Genomic DNA, 22,367 nt, shown 5'->3' on the forward strand with positions numbered 1-22,367 from the left:
CGCAATTTAAAAATTTTTACATTTTAATTTTTGCGCAAAAAAAAAAAAATGCGACAACTAACACAAAGATCACACAGAATACTTCTGAGCAAGAAGTAGCAGAGAGAACTTTAGATAATGGAATAGTATTCTCACTGCACTTTCCATTCAACCTCCAAAAATAAATACGGGCATTATGGCTTATATCCAAACAATAAATAGTGGAACTTTGAACTCACCATATGAAATAGGAAACACAGTCATTCTCTCTCCTATCATCCTAACCTTTCACCCTGTCTATCTATACACGCCCTTTCGAGTCTCTTTTGATCCAGTAGCGCGATAGACTGTTTTGAGAAACGAGTATGAGGCACTTATAAACAAACTTTGTGAACACTATCAGCCCACTTGTTGCATGAAGGTCCTGTAGTCAAGAGAGCCTGGCCATGTACAAAAAGAATCTGGATGAACAAATACCAAACATCACAACATAACAATTTACAAAACAAATTCTATTGCAAAAGGTAGCAAAAGTAACGAAAAAATATAAAAAATGAGCTCATCATAATCCTCATTAACATAAGTTAAGGACCACCTTGACAGACAGCCATGACTTTTAATAATAAAAAAAAAAGACAGCAAGGAATGCTTTAAAATTTTTTGCTCTGAAAGTGATGATGGGTTCACTATCCACAAGGTGCAGCACAGAAATCTTCGGAGAATTTTAGCAAAATTTGCAAGTGGTCCTTAACTTATGCTGAAGTCTGCATGAAGGAAAAATAATGATGGGCTTCTTTCTTCAGTAGATGCTGTTTACATGCACTGTTGCTCTCAATGTCCACACTGAAGGGCAAGGATTTCGAGCGTTGTATCAGTGATCTTTCATGATGAGTTTTAGAATCATATCATCAAGCATTGTCACAACACTATAGATGATCTCCTCTGAGAAAGAATATTTCTCTGGTATTAACAATTTGAAACTGAGCTCAAGAGCTGTGGGCCCATCAATTCAACGATGACCATCTACTGATAGATGATGCAATAAGGAGAAAAGTACAAGGATAAGAAACTGACAGGTAAGACAAAGGACCTACCCTGTGGTCAACCGCCTACAAAAACAAAGACAGAAAAACGCAAGATCATAATATACTGTTCATCCAGAAGAACACACAAAGCTTCAGAGTAAATTTTTAAGAAGTAATATAAGAGAGGTAAAAAGCAAAAAGACCACAGACTGTTCCTAAAAAAAGAACTATATAGCAACCTTCATTCCACAAAAAAAGTAAGTTTAACACTGTCAAATTACAGTAGAAACAATTACGAATATGCCAATCATATTGCTTAGATATCAATATGACTGAACATATAAAGTTCTATATATTTATATTTGAACATTATCAGGCTGCTGATGAGGCAGGGAAAAGTAAATGTGTAAAACAGCAAAATCACACAAAGATTTCATGAAAAAAATGTTAATGTTTTCAACCCCCCCAAAGACACAATTTTTGATAACTTAGAAGAAAGGCTGCTTCAAATCTTGCTCTCAGGGCCAAAGCTGGCCGAGAGGGATGCATTGTCTCAGCAGACAGACTGAGATACTAGATTTAAAATCATCCCCACACAGGAATCAAACTTACATCTTCTGCATGTGATGGTGAAGTGCCTAACTGCTATACCACAAACAATAGTACAAGAAAGTTTTTACACACCAAGAAACAAAAAAAATATTGAACACAACACAACTCAGAAAACCACACTCACTTATTTGCAACACTCATTGAAAGCAGTTTTTAGTATTATGACAGACATATTGGCAATGTAAAAAAAACATTATGTCATTGGGCACAAAATGGGAGAGTCTGAGCTCCACATAACACATGGATCTACATTTATGCATAAATATTATCTAACCCAGAAGCAACCAAAAGAGTAAAAACATCTCTGAAATTCCGGGAAGGGAACAATTAAAAAAGATAGAAACAGGCAGTTATCCTTATTTTGTCTCCTGAATAAAAAGATTTTTGAAATTGGCCACTGTGCTGCAGACATGATCAAATTAATCAAAATAGGGACTAGTATGGCATCAGTCACTTCTTTCCTTGACCTTGTGGCCTCTTCTGCAAGTTTGCCTTGATGACATCAGATGCTCTCTCGGCCACCATGATGGCTGGGATGTCTGTGCCTCCAGAGGTGATCATTGGAATAATGGACGAGTCCACCACACGTAGACCCTTCACACCTCGTACCCTGTCGGGAACATAAGAGCGATGTAAAAAAAAAGTGTACGGGTTTAATGCCCCCTATCAACACTATCAGGCTATCTAAGAAGTGGGAACTCCAAATTCAGTGTTTGTTTCCGACAGGACTGAGTCGAATGGGTTGAGAGCCTTGAAAACTACACAAAATGACCAGAGTTCAAGTTAATCTCCCTTTCTCCCATACACAACTCTGCTAGCTTGCGATCATTACATACAAGAAACCTGACGGCCATCTCATTGCAGGTTTTGAACGAATGAAAAAAACCTCATTTTTATACTATCCTTCAATTAGTCATGGCAGAATCAATTTCCTTGACACTGGTAACTCTGTGGCTACTCAACAGAAGACGGCATTAAAAGAACGTTATAACACCAGCCCAACTAAACCGTCAACCTTATGCTTGTCCCAACATCGGATTTGGCTGTGCATGTTCTTTATCTATCAGGTAGAATTAAAACATTAAACATAAAAACAAAGAACAGAAAGATCAAGAGAAGATATGTTACTTTTCTACAATTCTTTGAAAAGATGAAATGAAAATGTAGTTTTTCCCTATATGCTTTGTTGCAAAAGCCCCGGCACACAAAAAAGTAAGTTACATGATAGGAAAATTAAAATTTTCTGCCAGACAGAAGTTATGATATAAAAATGGAATGTGTCTAGAGTTCATAATCCTATTCAAAAGCAGGCTCTATGCAGTTTACAATTTAGTACTACAGAAACATTTTCAGCTTCCTGAAAGACATCTGAGCAAGCTATCAGCATGCCATTATTTAGGAAGTCAGACGCTTAGATATTGACAAAATCTTTCAACATCTTAAGTCTAGGTCAGTCACCCATTCCAACTGGGAAAAGATGCGAAAACAAGAGTTTAGTATTTTTCCAAAGGACACAAAGCCAGCCCTTGAGAAGAACACGAACCCCACAACTTCAGCTAGACCAAAGACGAAATGATAGACCACATGTGTACTGTAAGTTGACTTTTTTAAAATCCCAAAAATCATGAGTTTTACCCCTCGATGAACTGACCCCATGAACATAAAAAAGTCAACTTGCAGTACACATGTGGTTAAGTGACCAACAAACACCTCCAACTATGTTCCAATAAGATCCAGACGGAACAGTGATTAGCACAGACCGGGTTAGAAAAGAACAGATCTCACCTTAGGTCTGGGTCTACCACAGCAGAGGTGTCCTGCTCAGTCCCCATCTTACAGGTTCCCACAGGGTAGTGGGCAGACAGGGCCCTGGCCCTGATGAGGCATCGCCAGTAGTCATCGCTGTCGAACTTGAATTTCCCGCACGATGAGGAAGGACCTTCAGCATGGACAGCTGCGATCTGTTTCATTGACGGCATTTCAAGGAATTTTTTGCAGAGTTTCACGCCTGTGGAGTTAACACAATGCAACATTACTTATTCAACAAGAGTCATTACCACCTCCTGCCCCCTTAATTTGGGTATTGGAGAAATAAATACATATACAGACTGACTGAACTGGTGCTCGTGCTCTAATGGTGAAGCAAATCGTCAAGGCATGCAAAAGATATGACTTTGAATCCTGAGTGGGGAAGCCTATTCTATCTTGTATCCATCTTTCGACTGTGATACTGTATCTGCATCTCCAGGAAGTTGAGATAGTTTCAGAATGCAAATGAAGTCTGCAAGGGCAATAGTTTAGATTGTAAAGAGCGTAAAGCTTGTTGTTGTTGCTTACGCAAATGCTGTTTATTATTATCATTATTATTATTATTGTGCTTCACAAGAGGTCAGGCTCAAGGCAGAAGTAAATGACCACATAGGAGGAAGAAAAACATCTGAGCACAGTTGATTGCATTCATTTGACACAATTCATTTACTTTCGATAACATCATTAAAAAAACCCACTCAAAAAGGGGCATTCTGGGGCTTGGTTCTGGAATTAACTCATTCGCTACGTATTATTTTCGGCTTGTGGACGAATTTTTTTCGGCTTGTGGACGAATTTTTTTCGGGAGGGCGAAATGAGATGATGACTAGTGCGCAGTTCACAGGTCTTGGGGGCCATAAATTCAAATAAATATCAACATGTTATATACCAACATTTTCAGTATGGTTTGTAGAATACATCTGTATTGTTTATTTGAGTATTTTTCAACTTTGGTTCCTGTAAGAGGCGATTATGCAACACAATTTTGATTGGCTGTGGATAAAATTTGAAAACAAAAAATTTATAATCTCAGATGAAACTCAAAAAATATGTTTGCACCTAGTCAAATGATACATCAAAATAACCATAACTGAATATAGAAAAGGAAAATATTGAAAAATGAGTAGTTATTTACATACATTCCATAATATTTGTACATTTGGATCATAACCTCCGTTATTGAAAAAAAAATAAAATTTTTAAATAATTTTGAAAAAAGGATCCCAAACAGAAAAACCCCCACTCATATCTTACATGGAATTATTCAGAATTGCATTTGGAATAAACCTATACATGTCTTGGGTGGTACTTTTTGAGTAAATTCACAAAAAAATAGTGATTTTGGGGAGAAAAAAATATTTTGACTATTTAGATCTAGGCCTAGATCTAGTACTCAAAAATATTGATTTCGCAATTACAGTGCACTGGCAATTTGAGTCCAGTAGTATCAATATTTTAAAGAATAGACCTACACTTCTTTAGTGAGCAAAATAATGATACATTTTGTTGTGTAAAAGTACTAAGACTGGTGTCTGGGCTATAATTTGGGCTTCGCGATAAAACAATGTTGAATAAACTTCTAAATTGTGTTTCAAAACTGAATCATAACTTCCGATTTTCGGTGGAAACGCTTGACCCGGAAGTCAACTTTATATTATGACCTTTAATTTTAACATGGATATGTGGATTGGACTAGAAACCAAGCTTCTTCTTCTTCTTCTCTGGCTGGCCTCCGTCAGGAGGGCGGCAGTCTGCCGCAGGCAGACAGGTAAGCGGCAACCTCTTGTGGCCTCGTCCAGAGTACATCCGGGCCCGGTCTCGCGTTGTTCTCCATAAGTGGGTCTCGATGTGCTCCCCCCCCCTCCCCCTGGGCACTCATACAGTGCGTGCTGCAGGTCGTCAGGACTTGTGCCACACGCCAGACAGGAATCATTGGGAGTTGAGCCTATTGCATGGAGATATGTCTGCAGGATGGGGCTCTTCGCGTTGCATCTTAGCTGCGATAACACTCTTCTCTGTCTGACGGTAAGGTCCTTCTCTTTGTCCCTCTCCGGTGGTGGCTTCACCTTTCCCCCGACAGAGTCGTGCACTCGCGCTTTCTCCCATGTGTGGGCAATGATGTAACGCGAGATGCACAAGCTTGCTGACGCAATATCGACTAGAGTGTTGGACTGGTCAAGGCGGCCTCCCTTGTTGGCCAGGGCGTCAGCTCTGTCGTTCCCGTAGATATCGCAATGTCCTGGTATCCATTGTATGTGAAGGTGTCCGTGGATTTCACAGCATTGGCAGATAGTGATCCACATTTTGTCCTCTATGTCAGTACGAACTGCAGTCACTCCGGACATTAAGTGTTGAACAACTGACTGGGAGTCTGTGAAGATGTGGATTCTTTGAGAACGTGGTTGTTTTTCCAGCCATTGCGCGGAGCAGGGCGGTAGTTTCAGCTCGGTAGCTGCTTCCGTATAGTCCCGCGGGCACGGATACGCATGTTTCCTTCCCAGAAGATTTGTCTAAACACCAGTATCCTCCTCCACATAACCTGTAGCCGTCGGTGGCATGGCCGTCAGTGAAGATATCGAGGTTGGACGTAGGCAATCGGCGCACTGTCTCGAGAGCTGCTTCACGTCGCATATCAGGTGGATCTGTTTTTGTCGTAGACACTGCAAGTTTTGAGTTGATTGTGAGGTTGCAGGGGGTCTTCCACGGGGGAGTTGTACTCACTGGCCGCAGGGGTTCTCGGATTAGATGTTCTAGTCCTGCGTTATTAGAGCTCTGTCGGCCCACTTCCCTCCAACTGTTGATGGACTTTAAGCGTATTTTTGATGTTCCTTCAGCTGAGGCACGGATCGGGTTGTCTTCTGGGACTCTTCTTGCTCTCTCGTATGCCACAGCAGTTGCAATGGTAGACTTAACCTCAAGTGGGATCAGGCCAGCTTCGTTTGTGAGCAGCATTGCATTTGAGTCTCTTGTGCACCCGGTAATTATTCTGGCTGACGAGTTTTGAACAACATTTAAGGTCTCACGATTTGTTTTCGCCATTGCTGGGAACCAGGCTGCGTGGGCATACTGGATGGCTGATCTGATGTACGCGATGTACACCATACGTAGATCTTCTTTGCTGCATCCCCAGTCTGTGCCAGACAGCCTGCGGAGGAGATTGACTCGTGGGGCCAGTTTTTTCTTTAATTTATTTATATGTTCTTTAAATGTTAACTTGCAATCAAAGGTCACGCCAAGGAAGGTAGGTGTTTTGTTATAGGGCACCTCCTCATCTCCCATTGTAAGCTGAGTGCGCCAGGACATTTCACGGTTCCATGTCGTGAAAAAAGAGTATTCGCATTAAGCCACGTTAATTTCCATCTTCCAGCGTTTTACCAATCGCAGATCTTGTCCAGAGCGGCTTGAACCATCGTGGCGGCAGTGTCAAGATTTTCATGGGATGCCCATATTGCCAGGTCGTCTGCGACAGAAGGTCCAGAGTTCGTTTTGAGGGAAAAGAAAGTCGCTACTATCGCTTCCTCGCCGGCGTCCCTCAGGGCGGAGTATTATCACCTCTACTGTTCCTCATGTACATCAACGACATCGTAGGCAACCTACCCGTAGAAACCAAGCTAAAATTGAACGTCGGTTCTCGAGCCGCTGGGGGGTGGGGGGGGGGTGGGGGCTTAGCATATTGACGGCACTTTAGCTGCGCCACCCCCCCCCCCCCCTCCACGGCTCGGCGTAGCGAATGACTTAATCACTTGAACCAGCATACTCTTTCTGAATTATATCTCTTTCTTCTACAAGCATATAGAATTCTTGAAAAATCAAAACATAGCTCTTCTGATTCTTGAGAGTATTAACTCTATAAAAATAATGTTCAATTTGGATTTTTGAAATTTGCAAATAGTTTTCAGACGGAATTTTGTGCTATGGACCCACAGCTGAGAGTGAGCACCTGCACCTGTTGCCTTTCTGCACACTGAGTGCACACATTGACGTGTGAGGGTGTACATCCAGCATTGACCTATAGGAGATTTAAAAAAGTTTTAGTAGAGGTTTTACGGCGCTTGCAACTGCATAAGGTCATATGAGCGCCAGAAGATTAGAGGTGACACAAGACAGTAACAAACATAAAAAAGAAGAAGGGGAGATAAGGAAGATAGATGTTTCATAGGAAAGAAGAAGCAAACCACACCAGAGCACCCGCCAACCACCCACCCAAAGCCCAAAGGAGTTTACGTTCACAGGTCTTACATACGTTCAAGGGGCCAATTCACAGAGGGGTACAACAAATAATTTTCGGTATAAAAAAATGTAATCTTGCAATACACATGTGGTCAAGTGACCAACAAAAACCTCCAACTACCTTCCAGTAAGATCTCCACATCCGCTGCTTTCTCCAAGTACTTGGGGTCTATCAGAGGCATATCTCTGGGGTTCACACTGGCCAGTCTGATGTTACCACGGCTCTGTGGACGCAACACGTTGCCCAGGCAAGAGAACCCGTAGACAAACTTTGACCTGTTAGCCATCTCCGTCAATGTCTGCAACAAAGCCAAAATGTGAAATGAAGAAAAGAACACTTATTTGTATGAACTGAATGCGATTGGATTGAGTGTAAAATCAAACAGATATTCTTGTACAAAACAGACCTGCCACTCTATGAAATCTAAAAATCAGGATTTCAGAGTAAAAAAAAACCAGGATCTGGTGGAAAAAAATTGGTGGGATCAATGGCAAATCAGTCATAAGGGGCACTGGGGAAGGGGGGGTGGGGGGTTGTTTTCCGGATCCCTTTTATGAGGAATGCATGCAAGACAAAACTTTTGCAGGAATAAGTACACATTTGGGCCTCATAGTAGAGTGAAAAAACTGATAGAGAGCATGTACTCGAGTCTCAGTTGGATAGACTGGGGGAGCGCAAGTTGCAGGGATGCTGAAACACTCGTAGTCTTGAAAATAGCGTACACATAACTCTAATCATCCCCGCAAAATGGACCCATTTTCATACAGTAGCAACGTTTTATTCGATCACATTTACAATCAAGGCACCCCTCCCATAAAAAAAAATCGCGCCAAGGTTTTTCATTCATTTATTTTTTTTCTTATTCCCTTATCCTTAATTAGGGCGAGTATCATGGCAAGCAGCGTAAATAAACAAATACCCCCCCCCCCCCCCCCCCCCCCTCCACGGCTCGGCGTAGCGAATGACTTAATCACTTGAACCAGCATACTCTTTCTGAATTATATCTCTTTCTTCTACAAGCATATAGAATTCTTGAAAAATCAAAACATAGCTCTTCTGATTCTTGAGAGTATTAACTCTATAAAAATAATGTTCAATTTGGATTTTTGAAATTTGCAAATAGTTTTCAGACGGAATTTTGTGCTATGGACCCACAGCTGAGAGTGAGCACCTGCACCTGTTGCCTTTCTGCACACTGAGTGCACACATTGACGTGTGAGGGTGTACATCCAGCATTGACCTATAGGAGATTTAAAAAAGTTTTAGTAGAGGTTTTACGGCGCTTGCAACTGCATAAGGTCATATGAGCGCCAGAAGATTAGAGGTGACACAAGACAGTAACAAACATAAAAAAGAAGAAGGGGAGATAAGGAAGATAGATGTTTCATAGGAAAGAAGAAGCAAACCACACCAGAGCACCCGCCAACCACCCACCCAAAGCCCAAAGGAGTTTACGTTCACAGGTCTTACATACGTTCAAGGGGCCAATTCACAGAGGGGTACAACAAATAATTTTCGGTATAAAAAAATGTAATCTTGCAATACACATGTGGTCAAGTGACCAACAAAAACCTCCAACTACCTTCCAGTAAGATCTCCACATCCGCTGCTTTCTCCAAGTACTTGGGGTCTATCAGAGGCATATCTCTGGGGTTCACACTGGCCAGTCTGATGTTACCACGGCTCTGTGGACGCAACACGTTGCCCAGGCAAGAGAACCCGTAGACAAACTTTGACCTGTTAGCCATCTCCGTCAATGTCTGCAACAAAGCCAAAATGTGAAATGAAGAAAAGAACACTTATTTGTATGAACTGAATGCGATTGGATTGAGTGTAAAATCAAACAGATATTCTTGTACAAAACAGACCTGCCACTCTATGAAATCTAAAAATCAGGATTTCAGAGTAAAAAAAAACCAGGATCTGGTGGAAAAAAATTGGTGGGATCAATGGCAAATCAGTCATAAGGGGCACTGGGGAAGGGGGGGTGGGGGGTTGTTTTCCGGATCCCTTTTATGAGGAATGCATGCAAGACAAAACTTTTGCAGGAATAAGTACACATTTGGGCCTCATAGTAGAGTGAAAAAACTGATAGAGAGCATGTACTCGAGTCTCAGTTGGATAGACTGGGGGAGCGCAAGTTGCAGGGATGCTGAAACACTCGTAGTCTTGAAAATAGCGTACACATAACTCTAATCATCCCCGCAAAATGGACCCATTTTCATACAGTAGCAACGTTTTATTCGATCACATTTACAATCAAGGCACCCCTCCCATAAAAAAAAATCGCGCCAAGGTTTTTCATTCATTTATTTTTTTTCTTATTCCCTTATCCTTAATTAGGGCGAGTATCATGGCAAGCAGCGTAAATAAACAAATACCCCCCCCCCCCCCCCCGTCGTCCCATGTTGGTTAAGTCCCCAAAAAACACCTCTACCAATATGACCAGTGTGGATGAACTCGACAACCGACGGTCCCCGACACACGCACTACTCATATGTATGAGGTAATGTCAAATGATGCGAACAAGCGTTTGAAAGTTCCATGGATAGGTCTTGATGATGGGCCTGACTAACCAGCACTCAAATGAAGCTTGCTTTTAAAGCAATGGCAGATCAACAAATAAATTATTCTTAGATTCTTAGACCTATGTCATAATAGTTACAGTAATCAGGCCACCATCGGAGAATTCTGGGTAACAAAAGTGAAAAGTAGATCTTGAGCGTATCCAAGTCGGAATTCAAAATCAATACAATTTCTATTTTAGTTTAAATAACGTGGATGAGTCAACCAATAAGTCAGGCATTGATGTTTTATTTAGTAAATAGCAGTCCAAGTTCCTGTCAATAAAAAGTCTTAGTTGGTGCTTCCAAGCAAAAGAGGTAGCAGAATATTCTTTTTTTCCTAAGAAACAGACGCAAAAGACACATGAGCAAAAAAACACGATACTGGCAATCGAAATCTGGAAAATCGGGACGCTTGAGATTCGGGGAAAAAAATTGGGATATCCTGATTAAATTGGGATGAGGGGCAGGTCTATACAAACTAACTGTGCCTCAAATTCTGTGAAGAAAAATGTGAGTTGGTTTGAGGAAATCAGGTATATGTCACCTCTAGGTCATTTTGAGTTTTTGTGCTTTTCTAAATGCTGGGGTCTTCCTGATTACTATGAACTTTAAATTAATTAATTATCTTTTCTAGAAGACGAGATATTGCACTCTGAAGTAACACAATGTGGAAAAGTAAGAACTAAAAAACCGCTTTCAAAGTTACACCATTATAGCTTTTTAAAATGAATCTGAATTTAAATCGAAAATAAATTGAGAAACGATATTTTAAAATAGTTTTCACAAGAAACAGCTCTTGAATTGTTTTCTAAAATGGCCGGGGAATCCCCTGGTATGTATAACTCAAAATCGACTAGAATTGACTACACCGACTCTTTTTGCTGATACCTTGGTTTGAGGTTTAGCAACACATTCCTGGTTTCCCCAGACCGGCTCACAAATGCAGTAAAAGAAAAAAATTCAATCCTTCCACTTGCCATTTGTTTTGTTTTTCCATTGTCATCAAAATACCATATCCACAAGCTCCACAAAAATAGGAAAAGCACATTAATTGAGTATTAACACTTCTTTCTTTAAAAGGAATAAATGCTCAAGAGTATGACGGATCCCAAAGTTCAATATTATTACTGAGGCTAAAACAAATTGCCCTCAGCTTTCACACCAAAAAAATTTCAGTAACCAAGAGCTGTTTCCTAGGAACAATACAGAATACAACCCAAAAAAAAATAAAAAAATAATAACAGCATTTGTATAGAGCATAACCCTGCTCTACAGCAAGCCCTATGTGCTTAACAATATATATTACACTGGAAAAGATCATATTTAATCCCCGAACCTAGCCCCTACCCTACAGAAACAAGAAACCCTAACTGCTCTGTTTAAAAAAATGTCCAAAACCAATAACAGTTTCCAACTCCAGCCACAATGAGTATAGCCGTTATACAAATTCAGCAAAATCAGAAAGGTGTGCACACAGCTTTTCACCCACTTTGTTTGAGTATCCCAGAGCGGCTGCCTGGTTCAGGTCTGGAAGAATGCCTCGGAACAGATGCTGGAGGTCAGGCCAGTCTTGCTGCTGGTTGCCTCTAGTGCTAGAAAATGTTGCCACCTCCACACCATTGGTCGATGCCCACATTCCTAAAGACAGGAAAATTTTAAGCAAGTTTGTCAGTTTAAATAACTACCATATTAATGGGAAAACTGATGGCTGGCACGAAGGCTTAAATAACAGTGTATGGAACTGGATTCCAAAGTCAAACGTGCATTTATGCATTTGAAATGAGTTGTAGATGAGGATTCATACTTTATGTCAGCTCAGCGGGTTTTTCTCGTTCAAAACATCACAAATGAGCAGCATCTTGAGCAGCGAATAATGAATCGTAGCAATGTACCAATCAACTTCTGCCTGCCTGCAGTATGATACATTACATGATTCATTTTTTTGCTTGCTATTTGTAGGCACGAGAAATGAGCGCTCCATTATTTGCGAACAAACATTTTTGCATGCAGAACCGAACACTAACAGTGACACATACAAACACACGCTCACATACACAGACAGATACACATAGATATAAGCACATTGGTGGGCACAAATATGAATAGGAATATAAATACACAAAAAATGTTGTTGAGGCAGGAGGGAGCGTACAAACCTTTGCCAATGAGTTTGTACTTGATTTGTTCCCAGAAGGACTCCAGCTGTGCTTGTGTGATGCTAATGGCGGGCTCTATAGCCACTGGGTACTCAAACATGAGCCGGTCTTGGAGGTTTTCACCCACGGGCAGGTCCTTCACTACTGGAATCTGAAATATCACACAACTTGAGTCAGCCACCCTTTTGGCCTTGCTTTAGTACAATGTTTTGTCAGACTTAAACAAAGCCATTGAAAAACAGGAGTTCCAACAAATGACCACCACAAAATAGAATCATTACATTAACTGGCTTCCCAATAAAACATTATTATGAGCTCACAACTGCAGCAAGTATTGTAAAATTCTTATCTCAAACCAGTCACAGCTGTCTATTTCAAAGCAGTATAGTCATAAAAGAAATTTGAATTATATATATTTGTCAAGACACTTAATCAGAAAATCGTACAAAAACTGTGAATGTACAAGAGAGGAAAACATTTTGACCAAAAGAGTATCTGAACATAAAGCAGGGTTTTCCTGCATAGCTACACATACAGAAGTGGTGTTACGAGGGCTCAATACCGATTTGTTATCCCCGACAGCAGATGATACATTTTAATAAAATGATAGGTTGACACGAAAGGCATTCCTGGGACCATACACAAAAATGGTTTTTGTGGGGTAATGAACCTGGCTAAGATTGGCGCTGCAAACTCAGCTCCCTTGCTTGTTCATGAAGTTACAAGTGAGCAACAAGTAATGAACCTTTGAAGTGTTTCGATAAACCTATACCTGCCTGCAGCCTGATACACTGAGTGAACTGTTTATTCACTTGTTTATTTGTAGACAACAGAAATGACCCCTCATATAATAGTGAATTAAAAGTTTTGCACTTAAAACCCACAGTTCCATAAGTAAAACCAAATAACGGTCAGATGGTTGAAAATCTCACAAACCTTCAAGCTGTCTAGTTGTTTCTTGGGGCCGACTCCAGAGAGGAGAAGCAGTTGGGCTGAGCCCACAGTACCTGCACTGAGCAAGACTTCCTGTCTGGCCTTGACGGATGACTTAGTACCATTGCGCTCAAACTCAACGCCTGTAGCTCTGCCGTTTTCAATGAGAACCTGAAGACAGAAAAAACACACAAAAGAAAGATGATCGCATGAAATGGCAACACTGTCCTGTGACATTGAGTTTCCTATTAATCAAAAATATTATTACTGCTTTTGAACAGAAAATGTCCTTACTCCTGAAAAACAAAACAAATGTGATAAAGAATGACCAGCCTGAGAGACAGACAAACTTGCTATGGCCTCACCTTTGTGACAAGAGAATCTGTCATCACATGTACGTTTTCTCGAAACATGGATGGGTTCAAGAAGGCTTTGGTAGCACTCTGTCGCACACCTTTCCTTAATGTAGACTGCACCTCCACCAGACCTGAGAAATCAAATCATGAATAACGATTATCACAAAGATTTATGCCAAAAGATTGTCAGTTCGTACATGTGACCCTTTGATTTCCCACTTCCATTATCTCTGATATTTTCTGACCTAATCCCAGATTCTTCAGGAATCTGTTGAAATCATATCTTTCTTGAAAAGTATCTTTGCTTCTTATGAGTGACCAAACTTTTTTCCAAAGTGTTGTATGTGAAAGTTGCTGAGCTTTATCACTTGATATAAACATGCTGTGTAGATTTCACATGGTGTACAGCAAGGTGCATGATTTCCATTTCACCAAAACTTTGATCCTATAAAGCATTACTATTAAGTGAAGGGCCAAAAAATAACTGTTTTTTCAGGTTACCTAACATATGTGGCTCGACAAGGTGCAATCAAGCGCTCTCATTTGTCTATCTTTTGATGAAAAAAAAAAAATCCATTTGATGATTTGACTTGAATAAAAAGTCGAGACATTTGTGTTTGAAGGAGGTGGGGGTCACCTGGTTTCAGTGGAAAACTTAGCAAGAAAATGGCTGCCAAAGCTTGAGGGTCTTTGAAATTAAAAATGCATTTTTTGTGCCTTTAGTCAATGTTCTTAAAAAAAATAAAGAAACATAAATGTGTTTTTACATGAGATAAAATGTGTAGAGCCAAAAATCAAGGATTTGAAAAAAATTGCCAAATTGTCAGAAAAATGCAGATATCTTCAATTCCATTATTTTGACAGGTGCCTGATTTCACCACGATGCCTGACATATGTATATATGCCACATTGCACAGGCAGAGTAAAAATATAAAATGTCAAAGGCTTACCTTCAGATGACACAGCATTGATATCGATTATGTTATATCCCATCTCTTTTCCTGCTCGAACTAAGAAATTTGTGAGTGCATGTGTTTTTGATCTTCCCACTTTTAGAAGACCGCCCATTTTATGGTAACCTGGATAAAAAGATGTCAAAAAGAAAGGAGAGGTTGGTAAACACGAGAGAGTTAATATTGTTTGCTGAAAACAAAATGCAGAACAGACCACAGTTGAAAACAATGTTACTTTAAATTTTTACCCAAAATGACATATTTGTACTTGGTAAATATTATTATATCTTTAAATATCAGTCTCCATCAAGAACATATCCAGTAAACCTGAGAGAGTTAATATTGTTTGTAATAAACAAAGTGCAGAACTGATCTTTAAGCTTTTACCCAAAATGACATATTTGTACAGTAGAACACGGCTATAGTGGGACATTTGGTTCCAGAAGAAAAATCGCACTGTAGGCGAGTTCCCGCTATACGAATGTAAAGGGGAAATTACCGACAAATTTCTTTAAATCCACATGATTAACTCCCTTCCATTTCAATGAAATTTGCGCTTTTGATTAGTCTTCCAGTTCTTGTCAACTTCCTAGGGCTATGGCCTACACGCTTTCATACTGAGCGCCTAATCTACGGTACATCACATTTGGAGTTGCTCACATAATGCGTCTCTCCGCACCATCTCCCTTTGCCGCCTGCCCCACCTCATCATCACTGGACTGGCCAATCACAAAGCCCCACCCCTGACTGCCTGTTTGGAGCCCGCCTACACCCCCTACCCCCCACCCCGCTGGATCTCACCCGCTGTATCTGAGTTCGGGTCTTTCCTTGCCCCGCTAAACCCGAGCACAGGTAATTGAGTTTACATAGAGAAAAAAAGGGGATTCCGGTAAGGTCCTGCTGTAGTGGGTGCCGCTATAGTCGTGTTCTACTGTACTTGGTAAATATTATAATATCTTCTATAAATATCAGTCTATATCAAGGACATATCCATTTATTTGGATATCTATAAACACACTCTCAATTTGAAAAGTGAGTTGAACATTATTTTCCACAAACTGTTATTGAGAGTGAAGTACTACAAACACTATTAAGAACGAATAGAATAAATCAAACGAATGCCACTGTTAATCATCAATACATAAAGTCAACAGCTGGTTACATTGTTTGCATTCGCCAGATGCCTACTTTTTTAATGTGAGTAAAACTTGTTGTCAGTTAAGAGCAGTCATATGAAAGGAACAAAGAAGTTAAGGGTGTGTAAAAAAAAAAGCAATGAAATGCTGCTCAGCCCTAAGACAGACAAGTGTATAGCAGTTGCCATCATTACTAACCTGATCCCTATTCCAAGACAAGTCTGCTTTGTGAGCATATTTTTCCTCTTTCCTACATGTAATTGTAAATGTTCAATGACCCTAATGAAATAATTTTAGATCATTCAGGAGGTGGGCTGCTTCGTTGACCCTACCTGTCAAGGCTAACCTGAACTGAAAAGGATACAAACAACATCCCAGCAGACAAACGGAGACGCTTGGTAAAATAAAATAATAAAAACTCTCCTGACAGAAATCGACCTCATGGCTTTTGTGTGCAGTGGAAAAGTGACTAACTGTTTCTCCACTGACGCTGGACCTAATACTCACATGAATTACTCTCTTCTCATAAGGACCAAAAAGGGTTCTAGAATAGCCTTTTCAGTGGAAGTTTTCCAGAAATAATTACAGAATTAGAAAGGAAAATATCTAATCGAAAATGGGACGTATCTCAATAATATTCCAATTTTAACAGTTTTCATGCCATTCAACTAATGTTATACTCTACGATAAAGCTGTAAGATGACGTTTGAAGACATCTTCTTAATCAGTAACGGTACACTACTATGGCAGAGGTGTTTAAGTATCATACCTGTTTTCACAAAATCTGCATTTTCGTTGTCCTCTGACTTCAGGAAGTAAGGCAAAATATCTTTGTAAGACCATCCTTTTACACCCCAGTTGTCATAATCCTTTGGAAGTCCACGAGCATATAACATCTCATTGACATTAGAAGTACCACCAAGTATTCTTCCTCTGTGCCACCAGCCTCTCTGTCAAAGCAAAAAGTATCGTGGTCATTGAAAAACTACATGATGCAAAACGCTTTTTTTTTGGGTATACCTAAAAAAAACCCACATCAAAACCTCTTCCACCTTCCCCTTTAATTCAAGAATAATCAATTTCAAAAACACAAAACAAAGCAAGGATTAAATAAAGACCAGTAGCAACTGACTCAACGAAAACAGTTTCACCAACTAGCAATGTTATGTCAGCAAGGGGGCTCTCGAGGTCTAGAGGTACGGTGTATACCTCTCATTTAATAGGTCCGGGCTTGAAACCTACAGCGATGGACAATTTTCTTCTTTAAAATTGTCTCCTTCCACCACCTTTCCAGCTCTCTTATCATTTTCTGTCATTGCTTTCATTTCCACTTTCTGCCCCCCATCCTGACTCTTTTTATTGCTACTCCTGACTGCTATCTTGCAGCCACATCCCTGATCCCTGATCTCAGATAAGATCGAACACCTAACCTTTTCGGATAAGGGCAAAAAATCTCGGATGTCCCATATGCAAGTTGTGCACGTTAAAGATCCCTTGGTGTTCCTAAAATCAATAAAAGTTGGCCTCTGCTGCCACCTGAGTAAAATTCAAAATTAATTCCTACCAAATTGCTTAAAAGTGTCCCGCGCTCTCATATGACCTTATGCACTTGCCAGTCCCGTAAAACACTTACCAAAACAAATGTCAGCATATTGCGTTAAGAAATTATGAATTCACAAGTGATAAAACATGCTACATAAAGAGTAAAGATTGTTGAAAAAAAATAAAAAATATATAAAGGAGAAAACTACTAGGAGCAAACAACTTTTACCTGTTTGCCAGTACAGCAACCTGAAAAAATTACATACAAAGCCCACAGACCAATAACAGCAGTGCTATACAACAAATCAAAACCATAAACAAACCATAAAAAGAATAGCTCATTCTTCTTAACAATTTAATCTGAAGTACCAAAATCCTAGGGCCCACTGAAAAAACAAGTTGCTCCTGTTGCAAGAAAAAAAGAGTACCTCAAATTATCTCGTTAACCCTCTGATTTTTTGGGGGGGGAGGTTGGGCGAGGGAGGGGGTTGGATGAAAGGCAAATGTCCCAAACCAGCACCTTTACATCTTTTTCTATGTCACTCCCCATCTGAATTTATCACATTTCTATCCCCTTTGACAAAGAGTAAGTATTTATCATTCTGTTAAGCACTAACCAATACGTCGAAAAATAAAGATTCCCAATTCAAAACAAACCTGTTCATTAAATGCTTGCAAGGCATCCTTCTGCTTGACAGTGTAGTAGTCCCAGTCAATATTACTGTGAACACTGTCCGCGGCTTTGATGGGGATAGTGACCTCCTCATTGTTCCGGTCATCTGGGCCGGCCTCTAATAGCAGCACCCGGACCGAGGAGACTTCTGACAGGCGGTTGGCCAACACACAACCAGCTGAACCTCCACCAACTGTGGGAAAAGATATACAGGAGATATTATGGTATAATGTGGCAACAATCAAGGCATAGCACAGCTTCATTTACAACTCTGTCTTTGCCATCCTGACTACCTCACATTACAGAGGCAGGGCGGGTATCCAGTCGGAAATTAAAAATAAACCAACACTGGTAGAGGGCAGAGGCCTAGCACTAAGAAAGGTTGCTTGAAGAAAATGTAAAAAATTCTTTTCTATCTGTAGAGAAAGATAAAAACTGAGGTTCGCATTTTTCCAGTGATGGCCACTATATGGCAAATATCAAATCTGGACATTCTACCTCATCATTTTTAGTGTAAAGAGCAATTTGAAGGGAGAACCAAAAAAAAGCTTTGAAAAATTTTATCTTCGACAGTATGGCCTCAAGTAGTGGAGGATGAAATTTAAATCCAATAGTTGGTCATTTTCAGATCTGTCACTCTATGAAATCTAAAAATGAGGATCTCAGGAAGAAAAAATTGGGACCTGATGAAAAAATCAGGATCAGCTACAAATCCAGGGTGACTGCCAAGCTGACGTTAGAATTTTCGAGGGGTGTACATAAATATATGCCCTCTGTGTGTTTGTGTGAGTATGTGTTTGTAGGTGTATGTGTGTTTTATCATTAATCTTTAAACATCCTGAAGTATTGCATCAAACACCCCTGGTCCAAGTGTCTACACCCCCCCCCTTCCAATATAAGTCCCAAAAGACACTTCAACCCCTGTGTATGGAGTTGCAACAGACAGTCTCCAAAACACGCGGAACTCACACATCGAAGTCAAGACACGAGATGCGAACATGCGATAGCAACAGTTTTACTGATGGGTCTTGATGATGGGCCAAACTGAGCAATGTATTCGGGAACTAAAAATATGGATGGTCAGTAATTAATTGAAACTAAATGACGACAAGACAGAAGTAATGTTGAGTGGAAATACAAAAGCCACTACAAATCTCCCAGAACAACAAATTGATATCAATAACCATACCATTCGTTCAAAAAGAAGTCTTAAAAATCTAGGGTTTCAGTAGGATTATGATATATGTCAATGTCCTCCCAAATTAGTCAGCTCAGCTCAGCAAAAGTATCTATTTTCAGGTAAAGAAAATTGGCAGTGAAGAAATTATGTAACTAAAGCAGCAGGCAAGACATTAGTAACAACACTGATTTCATCAAAATTAGATTACTGTAATGCTATTTTATCCGGTTTGACGGTTGAAAAACTATCAAAGTTACAAGTACTCCAAAATCAAGCAGAAAAATAGATAATAAAACAAAAGAAATCAGCGCATATAACACCAATTCTAAAACAACTACACTGGTAGCCAGTAAAAGAAAGGATCAAATACAAAACTGCCGTTTTCTGTAGTAAAGGTATAAATGATACTGCACCTTTTTATCTTTTAAAAATCCTTGAATTATATCATCCACCCAGAGCCCTTAGATCAGCCTTTGATAATCTAATTCTTAAAACTCCAAAACATATGGCAAACTTTCCTTTTTGTTCTTTGGTCCCCAGGTATGGAACGAACTCTAACTCCCATATAAAATAAGATGTGCTTCAACAATTTACATTTTTTAAAAACGGCTGAAGCATACCTGTTAAAATGATGAACTGTTATAATAAAATATTCATGTGTAGGGGCCTACGCCAGACTGTGCGACAGGAAATAGTGCGCGCGCGCGCGAGAGAGAGAGAGAGAGAGAGAGAGAGAGAGAGAGAGAGAGAGAGAGAGAGAACGGAAATGTCCTTCTATTTATAGAGAATGAATGTTTCAATGAATATTTCTAGTTATTCAAGTTTCAATTTCTTTGTGACAGTTTGTGAATTTTTACTGCATTGTATATTTTTTAGCGAACGCATTGCCAAGCTCACTGTGAGACCGTTTTTCACATAGAACGATTTTATACATATAGGTGAGCAACATGGGGATTTCAGGCGCTCATCAAAATAATCAAAGTGAAGAAACTGGCATTTTTCTGAAGGTTTGTGAATTTTATCGAATTTTCGTTTTTTGGCTCAACGCATTTCATGCCCATTAAAGAAAACATTTCTGTGTGGATTTAACTGAAAATCGTTGATTAACCCTGTCCGTACGTCCTGGGGTCATTTTGTAACCCCGGGTTAGTATTCTTCACATTTTAGAATACTTCAAGTACGAAGATCTCTTTGAAACTTTCAGTATTTCTCAAAAAACAATTTTGACAGACTGCTATGCAAAGCGTACGGATTGGATTAACGAGTTAATTTCCTCTTTGGAAAGGGTTGCACAGAGTTCCCCACGTTATATGGATACAATAGTAAAACATGATGTACGGATAGGGTTAAAGGCACAAAAATGTAAATTTTCAGTTTCCATAGACTCTCAAGGTAAGGAAATAACCCATCTTATTTTCCCATTAATTTTACCTCTGAAACCAGGTGACCCGCACCTCCTTCATTCGCAAATATCTCGATTTCTATTCAACACCGATGGGTATTTTTTTCGCCAAAAGCAAGGCAAATGAACAGACTTTAAGACGATACCAGTAATCTCATATGCCCAAAAATTGATGAGCGCCTGATTCCACCACGTCATGCCACATATACATAATACTGTGTTTTACGTGCACATATGTCGATTGATTTTTTAGATGAGATGTCTTTTTTGAGGTAATATGCTATTTATTATTATTAGCTAACTAGACCTCGGACTAAGCTTATTTTGAAAGCAACAGCAGAACTACAAAGAGTATGTCACAATTGTAACAGTTATCAGGCCATCATCGGAGAATTCTAAGTAGCAACAAAAGTGAAAGTAGACCTTGAAAACATCCCAGGTCGGAATGCCAAATCGATTAAACTGATATTATTGTTGAAATAACACGTGAAGGCAAAGATTCAACTACTAAATCTGGTATCGATAATGCTCCGATTGCCACCTGAGATAAAAGTTCAGCAGGTGCTTCCTGCGACTGAGATGAAGGCAGTGTCAGTTTCCGACGCAACAGACGCAACAAAAAAATCGGGATACACATGATTGAAATCACGACGCTTGAGACTTGGGGAAAAAAAATCGAGATGAGTGGCAGGTCTGTCTTCTCCCACTTTGCCATCCTAAACTCATCAGAGGAAGAGACAAAGCTTCTATTTACCATTATTCTTCTAAAGCTGTTTTAACGTTCCATAATAATAAAAACAGCTAGTGTCAAGACCCAGGTCTGATTTCCAGTATTAGCATCCATACTAGGACACATCATGAGTGCAAACTGCAATCAGCAATTTTGAAGGGTCTCATATATTAACATAAATTCTCCCTCTTTCATTTCCATAAAAGGAAAACCCATTCCTATCCTGGCGAGAGAGCAAAATTTGTGTAAAAATTTCTTCTCTAAGGACACAAAATGAGGCCTGGGACCAGAACTTACGGCTGTGACCTCTTAACAGTTCTGTGTTCAGAGATCTAACCACTAAGCTATATTGATATCACATAAATGCATCATGCCAATCCTTCAACCTCAGCAAACAAAAAATAAAACTTACCAATAATGTAGTCATACTCAGCATCTGGCTTTGTGATGAGTTCTGGTAACTCATTTAACTTCCATTGTATCAGCCACCCAGTTCCAAACACAATTCCTGACACAGAAAACAATATCGTCCATGGCCCCATCTTGCATGCTCCAGACAAAAACTGAAAAGCCAGAGACATAAATAAAAGCATAAAAAATCTCAAATAAGAACACAAAAGCATCAACTTTAAATATTTAGGTAAAAAGTGAAAAACAGAAGGCAAGAGTAGTAATCGTTGCTTTAAAACATGGTCAAGAAACCAAAGTTGTAGCTAAAATTTTGTACCCAGACTTCCAATGCAACATACAAAACTGCTTACCGGAACTTTATACTTTTCTGAATGGTGTGAAAATCATAAGCTGCTTTTAAATGAGAAAAAACCCAAAGAACTTGGAAAAGGGTTATTATAGTTTAGATTGCTGCTCATTTATATAATGCATGTGATTGTAAGCCTGCATGTGTGTGTGTGTGAATGTGTGTGTGTGTGTGCACGTGGTGAAACACCAAACCAATGTGCCAGGATCTGGACAATAAAGTTGTATCTCATCTTATGTAAGTAGTCTAAACAGCCGTATGCACTGCTCACCGCCGAACGCTCCGTATCCCGGACTCTAGCATGGAGATCATCAGGAGAGAATGCG

The 22,367-nt window shown here is 39.8% G+C and overlaps 1 protein-coding gene across 1 annotated transcript in view; it reads right to left on the reverse strand.

Annotated features, from left to right (window-relative positions):
• Nucleotides 1-635: 635 nt before the first annotated feature.
• LOC101853728 (glucose dehydrogenase [FAD, quinone]) overlaps nt 636-22,367 on the reverse strand; it is a 26,062-nt gene continuing 4,330 nt past the window's right edge. The window contains exons 2-13 of the mRNA XM_035972109.1: nt 21,697-21,847; nt 17,957-18,165; nt 16,527-16,707; nt 14,619-14,747; nt 13,678-13,799; nt 13,316-13,483; nt 12,380-12,530; nt 11,713-11,861; nt 9,219-9,416; nt 7,777-7,954; nt 3,402-3,624; nt 636-2,226 (exon numbers count right to left, since the gene is read on the reverse strand). Of these exons, the coding sequence (XP_035828002.1) occupies nt 2,067-2,226; nt 3,402-3,624; nt 7,777-7,954; nt 9,219-9,416; nt 11,713-11,861; nt 12,380-12,530; nt 13,316-13,483; nt 13,678-13,799; nt 14,619-14,747; nt 16,527-16,707; nt 17,957-18,165; nt 21,697-21,826 (1,998 nt within the window). The 5' untranslated portion in view covers nt 21,827-21,847 and the 3' untranslated portion in view covers nt 636-2,066. The remainder of the gene's footprint in view (nt 2,227-3,401; nt 3,625-7,776; nt 7,955-9,218; nt 9,417-11,712; nt 11,862-12,379; nt 12,531-13,315; nt 13,484-13,677; nt 13,800-14,618; nt 14,748-16,526; nt 16,708-17,956; nt 18,166-21,696; nt 21,848-22,367) is intronic.

The sequence above is a fragment of the Aplysia californica genome, unplaced genomic scaffold, assembly GCF_000002075.1.
Source record: "Aplysia californica isolate F4 #8 unplaced genomic scaffold, AplCal3.0 scaffold00580, whole genome shotgun sequence".
NCBI classification, from domain to species: Eukaryota; Metazoa; Mollusca; class Gastropoda; order Aplysiida; family Aplysiidae; genus Aplysia; species Aplysia californica.